The following is a 16,270-nucleotide window of genomic DNA, read 5'->3' as shown; positions in this document are numbered from 1 at the left end:
GTCACAGCATTAGACCCAAACGGCGCCATTCTGTCATTAATTAAGAACTCCACGTGGCGGGCGCAGAGCTTTGATTGTGCTAAAATGTGATCAAAAGACGTTGTGAATGGACACTGGTGGTGCAAAGAGATCAAGCAGACGAGACGACGTTCTCCATATTAAACATCTAAAATCGCGTCGCTTCTTGATGCTTCATGCTTTCTCGAGCTGAATCTTTTGTTGATTTGTTGTGCGAGCCTGAGGCTGCAGGTGACAAATACCACACACGCAGGAGCCTGCAGAGGTGGCTTGGCTTATTTGATTTGTGGGGAAGATGACACATTGTCATATGATGCGTCAACCTTAAACATACTCCCAATAGTCTCTTGTGTTGACTCATAGCATCATACGAGGGTCATTCAATAAAATAAGGTACGTTTTTCGGTACAAGGACTTCTAATACAGATAGAAGCTATTGCGAACTGCTGAGGCAGGTCAAGAAAGACATCGAGAACGAACGCAGGGGTCCATCAGTCAGAAAGAGTCATCTTGCATCATGACAACGCAAGGTCTCACACAGCAGCCCAAACGGGGCAGACCATCAACAAGCTGGGCTAGGAACTGCTCCCTCACCCCACTTCCAGCCCAGACCTTGCCCCTTTAGACTTTCACCTGTTTGGTCCCTGAAAAGCGTTCACGAGAGGCACATAGTTTGAAAGTGGCGATGAAGTTAAAAGAATAAAATAAAAATGTGAGCGATTGTTGGCTGAGACATCAGTCCAAAGATTTTTACGCTGAGGGAATATGGAAGCTTGTGCACAGGTGGGAAAATTGTGTGACAGTTCTGGGAGACTACGTTGAAATACAAAAAGGAAAAAAAGTAAGCTTCTATCTGTATTAGAAGTCCTTATACCAAAAAATCCACCTCATTTATTGAATGACCCTCATCTGTTTTAAATAAGAAATCTACATATGCAGCAGATGCTTGTGGGCAACGGAACACTCCCCTCTCAGGTACCATTGACGCTTGACTTTCTATAGCTTGAGTGTACCTTTTCAGCTCTGGAAAATATAGTCCCTGTGAGGTCCAATTATGAGTTCCGCCGGAATATACCTTAGCGTAGAACGTACGTCGAGTGTCAGAAATGGACTCCGACTGTGCCTACCGTTTCTGATATTGTAGCTGCCTTCCTGGGTTGCAGAGAGCATTAAGCGACCCCACCCTCATGCGTTTGTAACGCTCCCACCACCCTGACAGGAGTATAAAGTGGCTGTAAACAGGGTCCCTCTCCTGTAAACTGACTAATTTTAGAATGCATTACCAACTCTCTCACAAATTCTCAGACCGCTTTGGCCTACTTCCCACAGCCCAGTGCAGGCCAGCTTATTACGGTATACATATAGCTCCGCTCAAGGGGATGATAGGACTCAAACAAGTGGGAGGAGAAGACGGGGAGAGCATGACTCTGGGACAAGATTGTCGAGCGCGAGGTGAAATGAGCTTAAGTCAACACGGATGAGTCGGTGTGGAAACTGTGGCAGAAGGGCTGCCAGCATACCATTCTGATATTTCTGCTCCGAGGAGAAAGAGGGTTTGATGAAGAAGTCGCAGAAGACAAATCGGGAGTGAAATTGGGAAAGCGAGTGATAAGCAAAAGCGGGAAAATGGATTTGACCGAAATTTCAAAGCCTAAATAAGGTTGCATAAGTGGGTATAGCAATGGCTAGTTTGGTTCTTTGATAGCCCGACTGACTAAATCCTTCAAGAAATGCGTACCGTCACTCGCATGCGGAGAACTGGGGAAATGAAGATGTCATTGAAGGTAAATAAGGACTTAGAGGATAGAGAACTGCTACATTACTCTTTTATAAAGCAGCAGATGTCCAGGAACCCCCTGCCCCCTTACAACTCCTGGCATTTACTCTGCCTAATTTGCTTTCACGATAAGAGAATAGCACTAAATGTTGTACTAAGAAAATGAAGACATTTGGGGGGAAAAAACCCCAAAACTTAAGGAAGGACATCTAATATTTTGCATTTTCACAGCGCCCATCTGCTTGTGTCTGCGGGGCTGAGGGAAGAATGGGGAATGCCATCGACCACATATGGCTATTCATAATTGATGTTTGTGCTGCAGCGCCACCTCGGCCTCCTGCACCGCGTAATCCTAATTGTGTCTCATTAGAGTGGCCGGCTTGAGATTGTCTCGAGAAAAAAAAAAAAATCATAGCGCAAACCCAGACACACACACACACACACACACACACACACACACACACACACACACACACACACACACACACACACACACACACACACACACACACACACACACACACACACACACACACACACACACACACACACACAGCTCATTACTGACAGACTGTCGTGACTGGTCAAACACTGATATTACGGAGGAGGCAGTGGGATAGCAGCAAACTGAAATGGGACCCGAGAACATTTTGTAACAATCAGGAGTCAATGGTGCACCTTGTGAAGATTTGGAGTGACCCCGTAACTCAATAAAGTAGGATGACCTCCCAACTTAATGATGGTAAGTTCACTTACTTAACTCTGGCTAATGAGCAAAGTTCCAGAAAAGCTCATCTAAAAGTAACCAATTTTTTTTCCTGGAGTGTTTCCCAAAATGGGCACACACACAGACACACACGCGCAGGGCATTCTTATATCAATAAGTAAAAGTAACAGCAAACCTGGAAGGATTTAAACCTGCCCCCTGGGACATGGATTAAGATTGCTCCCTTGTGTTTTTGTTCATAGAAAGCTGGCATGTGAACATAAAAAGAAAGGAAATGGGGGACTGAGGCCATGAAAAAAAGTATTTGCCCTCTTCTTAAATTGTGTTTTTGTTGGGGGGGAAGCATAGTTTCCCCACTTTAATGTTTAAGACCGTCAAAGGTGTAAATATCAGACAAAGATAACACAAGAGGAAAAAACATATAGATATTCAAGGCTACCTGATATAGTTTTATCAAGTAATGTTGCCCCTGTAATGGACAACTGTCTGTGTGTGTGTGTGTGTGTACGTGTGTGTGCGCACACGAGCATGTACATAAATGAATGAATTCTACACAGTTGCATTATGTGAATATCTGGTCGGTTCTTTATATGAGTAAGCTGCATTATTATCCTGCTTGATGTATACCAGACTTTCATTAGTCTGTGTTTTAAGGGAGATTTTTTTGGGGAGAAATGTCAAGGTAGGATTAATGCTGTTGGACCCTCAACACACAGCATGAAAATAAATGCCATCGGTGAATTGTACACGAAACAAACTTTGCATGAGAATAAAAAAGCTGCAATTGGAGACTGCAGACCCGCTAACAACTTTCGGTGATGCAGATCATGCACCGCATTAGGTTCAAGGTCACCTGCTTTTTAATTTTATTTTTCAAATACTTTTTTGGTTAAATTGAAACTAATAGTATGCTTATGGTGCAGTAGCACAAAATATTAATAACACACACAAACAGCCCCCCCCCCTCATTTTGCCCTACCCCCCCGTGATCGACTTGGGACTCGTCCGGAGGCTACAAGTCGATTGCGATCGACTTATTGGGCACTCGTGGTTTATATGTTTGATCATATGTACATCATGTCTCTATGGTCCAACAGCAGCCAATAGGTGTCTTTCAATAATGTCCAAGAACGGATTAACCCGAGATCTTAGCAACCAGTGTTAAAATTTTTGTGGCCGTACCTGTGATGCAGAGACCCTTTTGCCCTTCTTTGTCAAGGTGTCAAGGCCTTTGAGGGACGAAAAAAGGCCTCGCTTGTGCTTTCTGAAAGTCCGTGACAATGAGCGCCTGCGCAGCGTAGCCTCATCTCTGGAACAAATCTGAGCAAAACACCAATATGAGGACTGTAATCATTCGGCTCAACTGAAAGTCCCTCTAATCACATCATCTTAATTAGATTTAAGCTTCCGTAACATCAGCAGATTTGCAAGAGTTTTTCCAATGATAAAATGATGCTCAAGGTTGCTGCTGGACATGAGGTCAATTCAAATCAAAGGAATGTTAAACGGATCTCAACATTAGTCGTTCACTACAACCCGCCTTGGCTTTCCTCACCAGTGCATGAAAGGATGAAACCGAGAAGATCCCGAGACGGCCCAGGGTGGTTTTGGTTGGGCGGCTAGCGATTGCTAGCAGGCTCTTTGGGTTGGGTAGCTCACCGCCCTGCAGACTGGCCAGGTAACAGCGCATTCGAAAAAGGTCTAGGTTGAACCTCTCCAGATTTTGTTCCCACTGCTGGATCTAAAGGGCGAGAGAGGGGAACACTTAGTTTTCAGGGTTCCGTGGTGGGTAGGTTGGTGGCTAGGAATGGCGATTGTGTGGAAGTGAGGACAGAAGGTAAAAGAGGGAGGAGGAAAAGGGATAATCGGACAAGGAGTAAGGGTCAGAAAAGTGCTCCCACATCAAGCTGCAATTGCTTCCAGATGTTGACGGAGGCAAAGCGCATAGGTTGGAGGCTCGACATCAAGCATAGAACTGGGCATTTATAGCGCACATCCACATTTTAATGCTAAATCTGGAGGAACGGTGATGCTGCACAGACCAGCCTTTAACCCCCATTATTTACAGTTGCCCTCCCCCATTCTGCTTTGCCCCATATAAGAGCGGCTAAGTGCTCGTTTTGTGGGCTTGAGACTCATTTTAACGAGAACACTTGGGCAAAACAACCCTCGACAGCAACTGACTTTTAATAGGTCTCGCCTGCACTGTGAGTTCATTTACAATAATGGACCCCTTGGCATTGTCCCAATGGGGGCGCGTTCGCTCTCATGGCCTTCTGCAGGATTAAGGGAAGTAGTGAAGTGGGACATACGTGTGGTGCTTTATGAACCTCAGACTTTTCAACTTGAACCTCTGGATAAAATCATCACAATCAAATTTGATGAAGAAAAAGACTAGGACACAAAATTTCTTTGCAGAGGGCCACATATTAAGCCTCAGATTTGTGATATTGTTTCCATCAGATTTGTTCGTTGCAGAAGTTATAAAAACAAGAGCATGCGTTCAAGCACAGTATTTACACGCATAAGTGTAAACATTTACTGACACCAGAAAAACGAATGAAAGATGATTGGATGCTGGTAACTGCGGCGTCACAAAAGAGTCTTTGTCCTTTTCTTAAATGCTTTCTTTTCATGGTTTCCCCATTTTTATGTTTCAAAGCATCAAACAAAATAAACATCCAAGACAGCCCTCATCAACGTGAAATACAGCGTTTGAATGGTTAGTTCTTTTTTCTTAATAAATAAAGTATTTAAAGCTACCGAGCACTTATTTGGAAAGCTGTGGTCATTTTCCCTGACCACACTTAAGCCTAATTACCCCGAGACCTGTTCAATCAAGAAATGACTTCAATAGAAGCTGACAAAATGATCTAAAAAACTAATGCAAGCAAGAAAAAATAAATACGGCCTTCTTTTAAGAGACTCTGGTCTTGCCTATTGACATTTCACACTAATCCAAGAAAATTGTTCAATGCACTGCAATCACAAAGTCCAAAGGCAAACTTCAAAAGCAATCTATTGGCAGTGGTTCCTGTAGACGTGGATGGAGGTGGACGGGTACATCAAACATGTGCCCCGTTGGATGACCCCAACAGAACGTTAAATCCATCATCAGCCTCTGGGCACCGACATCAAATGACATACACGTCTGACCCTATCATTGACTGAAAACCACATCTGTCTCTGAATTTACTCTGAGGTGGTACCGGGGCTAATTGGAAACATATGAGCACACCAACACTATGGTATCTTCTGCACTTAGGCCTCTGATGACCTGCATGGATACAAAATAGACACAATAAAAACCCCAAAAGATATTTCACTATGTATACAATGCATTACTTTCTTTGTTTTGAGGGCATTAATGTGTATCTTCTTTGAAGGGACACAAGAGTCGTTGGCACAAATGGAAAAAAATGTGACTCCAAGGGGTGGACATACAAGATGATGCTTCTGTTTTCATCGTCCACATGGGGAATGATGAATAAAAGTGCCATCTGGCACCAATATCCAAACAACAAATTGTCATCCTGGGAAAGTTTTTTTTTTTTTAAACGTTAACATCATTTTTAGGTTAATGTCACAAACACGTGATTTTTTTGTCATTAAAAAAATGTACAGTATATATACAGGATTTTTTTTTTTAAATGACAAAAATTCAACTTTTCTGTCCAACAGTTGTTTGGTTTGGCATTTATTGTTATTTATTGTATACGCCGCAGCACAGTCATGGGTCAACTTGGGATTCTCCCATTAACTATACATAGTAGTATAATAAAGAATGTAAAGAAACCATTACCAGGAAACATCTGGAATTCTAATCGGATGCCGCAGGAGAGATGCTCCCCTGGGCCTCCAGTGAATCATTTGGGGATTGGTGCATTTGGGCCATTTAGCCCACAAAAATAAAAGCACAAGACTGTAGTCACAGTCATAAAAATCTGTATAATAAAACAGCAGAGAATGTGGTTGTCTCAGCCCCCCCCCCCCTCCACCAAAAAAAGGCCACATACATACTTTCACATAGGGTCTGAAATGATTGCATGTTCGCTTCCATGAAAGGGGACACGTAAAATTCACTTGAAGCCTTCCAGTTTGGTTCTTCGACGATGGTTTTTTCCCCCTCAATCTACCAATACCACAACATCATTTAACACCACCGGCTCACCTGGTTTTCAATGGCCTTGCGGTTTTTGGGGTCACTGACAACAGTCAGCTGAAGCTCAGCCATCTTCTTCATTTTCCCATCCATGTCAATCTTCTGCAAGAGGCCGCGGACCTGGCTCCGCAGCAGACGCACTGTATCCTCCTTTCCCTGGCGCTTGGCCAGCAGCGAGGCGCTGGCTGAGTGGATAGCTGTCACCCAGTTCTCGAGGTCAGTCTGGTTGCTGGCCTGCAGGGGGGGGGGGTCAGAATAAGATCAAGTTGATGAACTGATGAGGCAAAGGTTCCTGTTGAATACAGCAGTCATCCTGATAAGCCTTCAAAAGAATTGCTCTTCTATTAGTCTATCATCGGTCGCAACAAGAACAGCCGATGACAAGCCATGCTTTGCTGGATCGATACATGCAGACTTGCATGTGAGCTCCTCGCTCCATTAGATGCACCGGAAGTCTGAGAACCATAATGCAGTCTGGCAAGCTTTTTATGTTAAGTGGTGAGGCTGGTAAGACCGATATGTAGGTCAGTAAGCACAACTGGCAAGTGTGCTCTTAGAACTCTTCCCTGCCATGTTTGGACACATCGTGTGTGTGCATTAACGTTAACATCGAACTGGCCCTATTCATGCCATACAAAAATAGCCACATCCGTCATGGGCTTTACCTGAAAGAGATAGATATCTCCGTATGAATTGCTGAGGCAGAAGACGTTCTCCTTTTTGGGGTGCTCCGGAACAGCCTGGACAATGCTGTCCTCGGCCAGGAGAGAGTAGCGAGGTGAGAGCTCTTGCTCTAGTGACCCTTTACTGTACGTCTCATAGAATAGCAAAGTACATCCTAAGAGAGGAGATGAAAGACAGACGTTGTAAAAAGGTGAGAGTGATGACGACACATATGCTTCTGTTTGTTTGGCCTTTTTGTTTTTTTTTCACTCATCAAATAAAGTCCAAGAAATAAAATGAGGGACAGAAAAATGGTCAATGCCAATGGAGTAACTCGAATACATGAACCAAAGTATTCGGACAGCTGGCCATTACACGAGAACTGAAAATGGCCCAAAGCAGGATTTTGTAGGGTGTCTAGGGATCTGTGATTTGTAAGGTTTGAGGTCACTAGTGTTGGATGAGAGAGCGTGTTCATTGTGAAGGTGTATGATTGGAATTGAGGCGAGGGTTTGAAGTTTTCCCAAGGACAACTCACACAACCATACATCGATGAACATTCATCTGCATCACAATGGAAAGGGCCTTGAGATAAATCGACATGTAAAAAGCACACCTTTCAAGGTGACCCAGTACTGTTTCCACTTGCGCCGTGTCACCAGCTCCAGTTTCCTGTCCTTCTGCAGCGTCACTAAAGGTTTGAAAGAAAGCCACCCCGCCCGCCGGACCACCCCTTGCTCCTTTTCAAAGAGCAGGTCCAGCTGCTCCAGAGAGCCTTCAGCTGACTCACTGCTGCTCTCCCCGTCATCCTCACCCGTGGAAGGGTCTCTTCTCTCGCTTACTCCTTGTCCACTACCAGTTTCCAGCTCCCTCATGAAATTCTCATAAATGTTCTGGCGGAGGGCATCACTGGTTGATTGGTGAATCGCCCCTGATGATTGGGTCCTTGGGGCTCCTGGGAACCACAAGAGGCTTGACGCCTGAGACGGTGAGCTGGTGTCTGCAGTCATGCCATCAACACCGCTGTCAAAGACGTCACTCATGTCCTTGGGCCGGGTCTCCTGAGTGGAAAAATAACAGAAAGGTGAGAGGTGTGAACCACACAATAAAGGGGTGTATGAGACAGTGACCCCCGACCCAAGCAATGGGTTCTCTTAATACGATGCCACTCGAGAAACAAGTTCATTTTTCTTTTGGAATAATTTTACTTACACGGCACCGTGTTAGCCCCGAGCGTTACACACCTCTGCATATGTATGTCAAGCTTTGTGAGTCTAAATTGGAACACAACTCAAACGGTGCACTTTTCATTAGCCAGGAGGCACTGCAAAGTTGAAGAGGCGCTTTTAAAAACATCGAGTCAAATCACTCCAACCTACTTCAAAGTCTACATTACAGTGACTTGATCTTTCGGTAGGCAGAGAAAGTGGGGCAAATTTCCTGTGACGGCACCTGGGGAGGTTTGAACCCTCTGGGGGCAGACAATTTTTCATCATTTATGGCCTGGAGTGGCTTCCCAATTCCACAAATGAATACTTGATGGAATTGCACACCCTCCGATTCTAATGAAGCCTCCCTGTACTTGAATAGATTGCTGCATCGATTGTGGCACAGGCAACCGTTTGGAGTGAGCCGTGCATCTTTCAATGTGCAGACACACACTATATGTGCCTCCGTAGTAATCCTCTGCCTTTATTGGTTCTCGTGTATCACCCGGTTTTAATGGATGGAAAAATGGCAATGAGATTGTGTGTAGATTCCAACAAATTTCACGTTTTACTCTTCCCTAATCTGACACCACAAAAGTCAGAGAGGAGATTTAGTGGCATATTTGGACACTACATTGGTAATATAAGAGTCAGTACCACATCTGTTTCTCATTTGAAGCAGGTTCTTTGGTAACGATGTAACCTTTGAACTCTCAACACAACACTGGTTTCCGATAAACTGGAAATTAATTTCTCCAATGTACCACCACTGTTTTTTTTTTTGAGTACCCGAACACAGAACTAAATTAAAAGCAAATAGAACGCAAGATATAAACTTGACAGGAACGTGAGGCAGAAGTAAATTCACTGAGTGACAGCCAACTCCTATGAAGAGTTGAGTACAACCACATGGCAACAGAAATAGAGGGGGACATCATTAATATAGAGTGAAAGCTGCTTATTCGTCAGTAGAGAGTCCAGCAAAACAGCCATGACAAAATATCCATTGAATGAAGGCGGGGGTAAAAAAATCTACAACCTAGCAAAAAAAGGTCCGCAGAACACAATCACAGCCCTCTTTTGCTGTAGTCTGCTCTCAAAACTAAATGACCGAACATCAATCCCTATTAGCGGATTTTCTCTCTGAGGGATGCAAAGGAAGACCAAAGGATCTGCCCCACATAACACGCAGAACAACCATAAGTCATTCATTAACATTAGAAGGATGAGGCTAAGTCTTGAGCGAGGATTAAATTTCACTCCAGTCGAGCCTCTCAAAGGCTTACAGCTATTCTCTTGGAACTTCCCGAAAAGCATGTTGCAGCCTTTACAAGGCAAGGCCAACAGAAGTAAATGGAGAAACAATTGGTGTCGAAGTCAATCAAACTGAATGTTTTCAAGAAATATATTTTGGGGTTTGAACAAAAATTACATTGGTCTTCAAAACTTTCAGGAGCCAGCCAGAAAAGAGTTGCTCTTATTTCCACCATCTTCTCTGACCTGACAGGTATCATTTTACAACAGCTATGAATCACGCTCTGGATGCTTCCCGGGGGGGGGGGGGAGAAGGACCCCAAGCCCCATTAAAAAAAAAGACAAAATAAAGAAAATGCTTCAGCAAAAACATAAAAACAAATCAAGCTACCATCCAACATTAGAGGCTACATAATCTGAAGTTCCAAATGTCTACATACATTTGCATCGACTTTTGTAACGACTCAAAATTCTCAAGTAATCTTGTTTTAGTTGAACTAACCCAGATACCGTCACATTAACGCATCTTTCCATCATTTGATCAGACATTCATTTTCATGTAGTACCATCATCAAAACAAAATGCTGTGATAAACAGAAATAGTGCTGTCTGACCACAATATGATGCGAATGAGAGAGGAATATGCCAAACTACCTGCTACTATTGCCAGACACATCGCGGTTATTTACGGCTCCTCTGCTCGATAAGAAATCACCCCAATGATCGACAGAAAGACAAACACAACGCGTAAATGCGAAACAATTCATGCCGCAATTACCTGGGTCTTCCTCTTTTTACGACTGAGGCTTCCTGTCCAGTCACTGAAACGTCGAATGTGTTTTTTAATGGAAGTTTTCTTGTGGAAGCCAAACTCTGATCCCGCCCGCTCTCGATGCTGTTCATGGTTGGGGTGCTGATCCAGACCCTCACTCATGGTGTGAGCTTTGGGTCTTCGGCAGGGTAGGGTGTAAGATGAATACTGGCGAGCCTCAAAGCATTCCTCTTCCAAGGGGCCATCCAAGACTGAAGCAAGGGAGGCTCTGTGTGGCTGTTGCTCAACAGGAGTTGCCTCTAAATGGGAGGATAGGTCTTTGGTTGTGGGGAAGGTAGCAGCCATTGCAGAATCTTTATAAAGGCTGACAATGGACATGGTGGAAGACTGCTCAGTGAAAGAGACAAGCTGGTGGATAGGGAAGTGCACTTGTGTTCTGTTCGAAGAACAGGATTGGTCCTGCTCACAAAGTTCTGTGCTGGCCCCCCAAGGAGAATCATACCAGGAACCATCTGAGCTCAGAGAGCTTCCTTTACTGGTTCTGGCAGTGGAGGAGGTAGAGGCTGGTGGAGGACCGCTGTGGAGGCCGTCAGGTTCGCTGCTGCCGGAACCAGGCAAACTAGGGGTGGAGGGGGACTCCAAATTTGCAGAGAACTTGAGGAGCTGTACAGGACCAGAGACCTCATCCAGGAGGAAATCGCTGCCTGAGGTGTTGGTGAACTCGACTCGTAGACTACCGTCCTTCTTGATCACTACTCTCGGGCTACTCTGTTTCTCTAAAACCTGCTCTTTGTCTCTCTGGCCAGTCAAAGTATGGCCATTGAGCTCTGCACCGTATGGATTATCTTCATAGTCATCTGACACATGTCGCTTGCGTATACCGCAACCAGTCGGCCTATGCCAGCGGTGCTCATTCGGGCTACCCCTCGCTCCTCGGCAGACGTAGTCATTGTGACGAGAAGAGTACGGCTGTCGGCTCTTCGGAGGGGAGAGACAACCTCTGCTGACACATTTGGCCTTATACCCGGAGCTCACCGGTGCACTTTTCCACCATTCGTGGGGTGACAAAGGGTCATCTGTGGCTGAGCCCAGCTTTAGTGAGTATGGCTTCTGAGTCGCAGAGAAGCCAAAACTGGACGCTTTAAGGCCCTGGATGCTGTACTGGCTCTCAGAATTTCCCATTGCTGGCTGCCTGGAAAACAAGTCACTGAGAGTATGTAATTGGGAAGAATAAGAATGATCTCTACAGAAGGTGACAGAACGCCAGCTCATTTGCTACACAAAATTAATTTACTCGCAACAACAACAAAAAAGTAAATGAATAAGGGCATTCCCTGTGTGCGAAAAATGTTTAGTGACCCCTGCTTTAGATACTTCTCATTTTGTGTCTTTAGTTGATATCAATGAAAAAGACATTGGAGAGAAGTGCCAGATGCTTTCCCAACGCATGCCCTCAGACTCACCTGCCTCAGTGTCTCAAAGTGGTGCTCCTTTGTGCGAGATCTCTCCACCTCATGACTCAGAGTACACTATTTCCGACGTAGCCTTGATCATCTGAAAGAGAGAAAGAATTGCCGTCAATAACACTACCCGAACACTTTAATTTAACATGTTATACAATACAATACAATACATGCTGATTTATATAGCGCTTTCACAACAGCGGCATAAAAACCTCTGTACCAATTAAACAGAAGAGCTAACCATCATTTATCAGAGGACTTGGGAAGTGTGTTTCTATCCATGTTGAATAACGGTATTAAAATGGAAATAAGGCTAGTCTAGAATTAAAAAGTGTCTCACTTTTGGTGAATGTTTCGTAGTATTTGAAGGGGAACGCTTGTTAGTCGCCGATTCGCAAAAAGTGAAAGCATCAGAGTTGCAGAGCTGGAAAAGTTTCTCTCATATAAAACATATGCAGCTAATTCAGGGGGAACGAGGACTCGCATGAAATCCTAAAAGATTCACTTGAACCAATTTTTTTTCAGTGGAGTAACATAATGCCACTGTGTGTCTCTGCGTGTGTGTGCGCCAAAGCACAGCAAGTTGAATGTTGTCTCCACCCAACTGCTTCTGAATCGCCCAATCAAACTAAATACTGGAAACATGTCTCCACCTCCCAAGTACAATGTTTCAAAGTACAAAATGACCTAATCTTTGCTCAATGTTGTAAATGTTTTTGAATGCTGGCTACAGTTTACCCATATGTTTATTTTTAAACCTTGGAATCGTGGCTTTTTCCCCCCCTTGCCACTGCCAAATTTGCTCAGGAGCAAGAACTAAAACCAGACATGTCCCGGGAGCACTCTTTAAGGAGGAATGGGGAATCTTTGACCCAACTTACAGCACATACATGTTGCTCGCTCATGTTTGTAGAAGTGTTTCAAGTAGTGCTAACTATGCTAAGCTTTCACAGCACCATACAGCATTTATAGGGTTACCAGGCAAACAGTCCACTGCCACAAGGTGGCTTTGCAGTATTTAATTATGCAATGCTCAATGGGAAAGAAACACTTGCATGTACAGGAGAATGGAACCTGAACAAAGAACGTGGTGGAATACCAAAGTATTTATCAACCGCCAAAAGAAAATTGAAGAAATGGAGGAAGTAGTAGTAGTCACAGCAAAAAAATGTGTGACGTGTCACTCGTTTCGCATGCGGCTTCCTTGCGCCACAGTAAGGATTTACAGCGCCAAAAGGAGATGCTGGATTGTAGTTAAGGTAAGCCATTTTAAACCAAAGAGGGAAACTTTTCTATATTTACAAGCTGAAGTTCTTCACTGGGTGCGTTTGGAAATTCATTGACACCTTACCAACCGCTCTGAGAGTGAGTGTGTTAGGAAAAGATGGAAAAGCACATTCCCCTCCATTAATTTCCGAACACAGTCTCGGTTATGAACCAATCAGTAGCTCGTACCTGAAATGTTTCCTTCTGTACTGTAGTGCCTGATACACTGGGCTCTGGTACTCGTTTTTTGGGACACTCTGAATAGCCGAACGGCACATTGGAATAATGCTTTGAGTTTCCAAAGGGTCGGAGTGAAGGAGTGCATGCTCTGCGCATATTACAAATGTACCCACAATTTGGGAATGAGGATTTTGAGGTCTAGTCTGAGTTCTACTGTTCTTGGTCTGGGCTTTAGTAAAATAAATCTCCCCTACCCAAAACAAAACAAAAAAACAAAACTTATACTCCAGAGAGACTTACTTTTTTTCTTCTTCAGGTTGTATTTTTTAATTGGTAAAACTTATACTGTCGGGCGACTTAAGACTGAAAAATACGGTACTTTCATTACATTCTAATAACCAAAAAATGTGTCTCTGATTTATTCAGAAAAAGAGTTGGTGCAGAGAATCGTAAATGTTTAACGTGCTCAATAAATTAAAAATCAAATTTAAAAAAAAAATCTATGTCAATGCTAAGGTCACCCCAGCTACAGACTCCGTTACAAGAAATGAAGAGACAGCTAATCAGGGAGTGAACTGAAGCTCCCACTAATTGTCAGAGGGTCATGTACAACTCCCGACAGAGCTTGACACTGCACATCCCAAAATCCACTGCACCAAAAGTAACAACACCAATTTGGCAGGGTAGAAAATTTGTCGCTAGTTTGAGGAAGAAACGCCACATTTTGACAATGGTGGCGTGCACCAGGGTGCCACAAAGAGATGAGACAAAAGAAGGGACGAGCATTCCACTGGCTACCAATAGAACAACCAAGGTGTAGCGCCGATGTTGGGCTCCTGCGGCCCTCAAGTCGTTCTCCAGCACTGGCAAGGCCACAAGCAAGTGCCATTCGCTTCCCCAGCTGATATGTCTGCTTGACAGTGAGGCAGAGACGCCCTCTTATCTACCCATCCTGCACACCGGCTCGTCGGCACGCCCCTAGTCGCCAGGCGGCGACAGAGGTGGGATGTCCTGCGAGCCTGTATGGCGGGCCTTCCAGGGAGTGCCGCTTTTCTCACACCCTCCACAAGCCAGGCTGCGGGGAGGCCAGCCCTCTCCGGAAGCAACCACTGTGGCAGGGCCCACAGGCGAGAGTGTGCGCTCAAGTGTGCCTGACCTGCCGCGGAGCCGCCCGCCCGCCAGCCCAGACCGGGCTCCAAGGCAACCTGATTGATCCTGCCAGTAACATATGCTTGTCTGAAAGATTAAGCCATGCAAGTCTAAGTACACACGGCACGTAAACTAAACTTGTAACCTTCCGAGCCTTTGGACAGACGCAAGGACACAATGTTAATAATGATACGAAAGATAGTCATTAAAATATATGTCATCAGTGAATTAGATTAAAACGTTATAGGCCGGTCCATCATTCGATGTCTATACAAAATTGCTCTGGTAAGAGAGTGACGAACGTTCCCAAAATGTGTCTCATGTTCCTATTACAGGTGACGAAAAATAATACAGTCTCAATATTCCATTATTTATTTTTCTGGCAGCAATGCATGTCGTGTCACTATTTTACAAAAGACTTACATTGTTTAATAAATTAAATATGACACACATTCAACTATTAGCAAGAGACACACATATATGGATTAATGTCCTTGTAACTTTATTAATTAAATGTATTGCATCTCACAACGCAATCTGGGAACCAAATGACTGGATCATATGACACGCCTGTGCAATGTTGCTACATTCTGCTCATTTGCGTCACAAAAAAAAAGGCAAAAAAAAATTTAAAATTTAAAAAAATTCTCCCAGTTTGCTGCCGCGGTTGTTATAAAACAACTTGCACATGTATCACATTATGTCATCAAAGTGAATGATGAATGAGTTCACTTCGACGGTATCTTGATTGATAAACGCTACTGGTGTTTACAATATAGATAATAGGGCAATTTAATAACTGGACACCTGCGGGAAATAAAAAAAAAAAAAGGACTGCAAGAGTTTTTTGTTGTATGTATGATATTTGCTCCATGTTGTTTTAAAGTGCTCTAAAATACAGTTCAGTTGAGAAACTCAAACGACACCCAATCCTAGTCATGGGTTGCTTGAGCAACCATAGCCAGTCAAATAAAACGAGAATAGTTAATCTAGACAAGTGCGGTTTAACATCATCCATCCGACCATTCTTTTCATGTCAACTAATTTGGAACAAAGTGATGTTGGGAGGAAAGATGCTGAAAGCAGCTGCCAACAACAAGGGGTGTCTTTCTTTTGCCACGGACACTTTCCTCGCAGAGTTAAGTCAGGCAGAACAGAGACGGGTGAAAGGCTTCAAGGCGCGCCAAACCTAAAGGCACACACGTTCGCCTTCTGCTGTGACTTGAACTGGACTATTGTGCGACTTTTGGGCCATACAAAACAAGTCTGCCTTTTTGCTGCAGCTACGGCAGTGAGTCTGAACACTCCCTCCTTCCTTCCTTCTTCCCCTTCAACCCTCTGCTTTTCTCAATGGATTTCCTACAGGCCATCTGCTCAGGGGCCAGGGGACCCCGACGCTCCTCGCGACACCCTGTGACCTGACATTCTTCTGCCGCTGCCCTTGAATAACTCCCACGCAGGCTTCATGTTTAGTCTGGCACTCTGTGTTGGTCTGGCGTTGGGGAAAATAGTGAGGAGTGGGCCACACTTCAACTTGATACAAACAGTTAGTTTAGCAAGTGAATTTTCCTTAAACAAAGCCACTGTGCAACTGGAAAATCAACAAACACACACACACACACACACACACA

The 16,270-nt window shown here is 44.2% G+C and overlaps 1 protein-coding gene across 2 annotated transcripts in view; it reads right to left on the bottom strand.

Moving 5' to 3' along the window:
* Window positions 1-16,270, bottom strand: part of tiam2a (TIAM Rac1 associated GEF 2a) — a 66,986-nt gene that overhangs the window by 33,073 nt on the left and 17,643 nt on the right. For both annotated transcript variants that reach the window (XM_086128090.1, XM_086128091.1), the window contains exons 2-8: window positions 12,045-12,135; window positions 10,588-11,773; window positions 7,964-8,408; window positions 7,350-7,522; window positions 6,694-6,918; window positions 4,078-4,263; window positions 3,705-3,842 (exon numbers count right to left, since the gene is read on the bottom strand). In XM_086128090.1, the coding sequence (XP_085984216.1) occupies window positions 3,705-3,842; window positions 4,078-4,263; window positions 6,694-6,918; window positions 7,350-7,522; window positions 7,964-8,408; window positions 10,588-11,763 (2,343 nt within the window). In that variant the 5' untranslated portion in view covers window positions 11,764-11,773; window positions 12,045-12,135. The remainder of the gene's footprint in view (window positions 1-3,704; window positions 3,843-4,077; window positions 4,264-6,693; window positions 6,919-7,349; window positions 7,523-7,963; window positions 8,409-10,587; window positions 11,774-12,044; window positions 12,136-16,270) is intronic.

The sequence above is a fragment of the Hippocampus guttulatus genome, chromosome 13 (assembly GCF_054856545.1).
Source record: "Hippocampus guttulatus isolate MCC_2025c chromosome 13, RoL_Hgut_1.0, whole genome shotgun sequence".
Classification (NCBI taxonomy): domain Eukaryota; kingdom Metazoa; phylum Chordata; class Actinopteri; order Syngnathiformes; family Syngnathidae; genus Hippocampus; species Hippocampus guttulatus.
The sequence above is the reverse complement of the archived record's forward strand: the minus strand, read 5'-3'. Positions and strand labels throughout refer to the sequence as shown.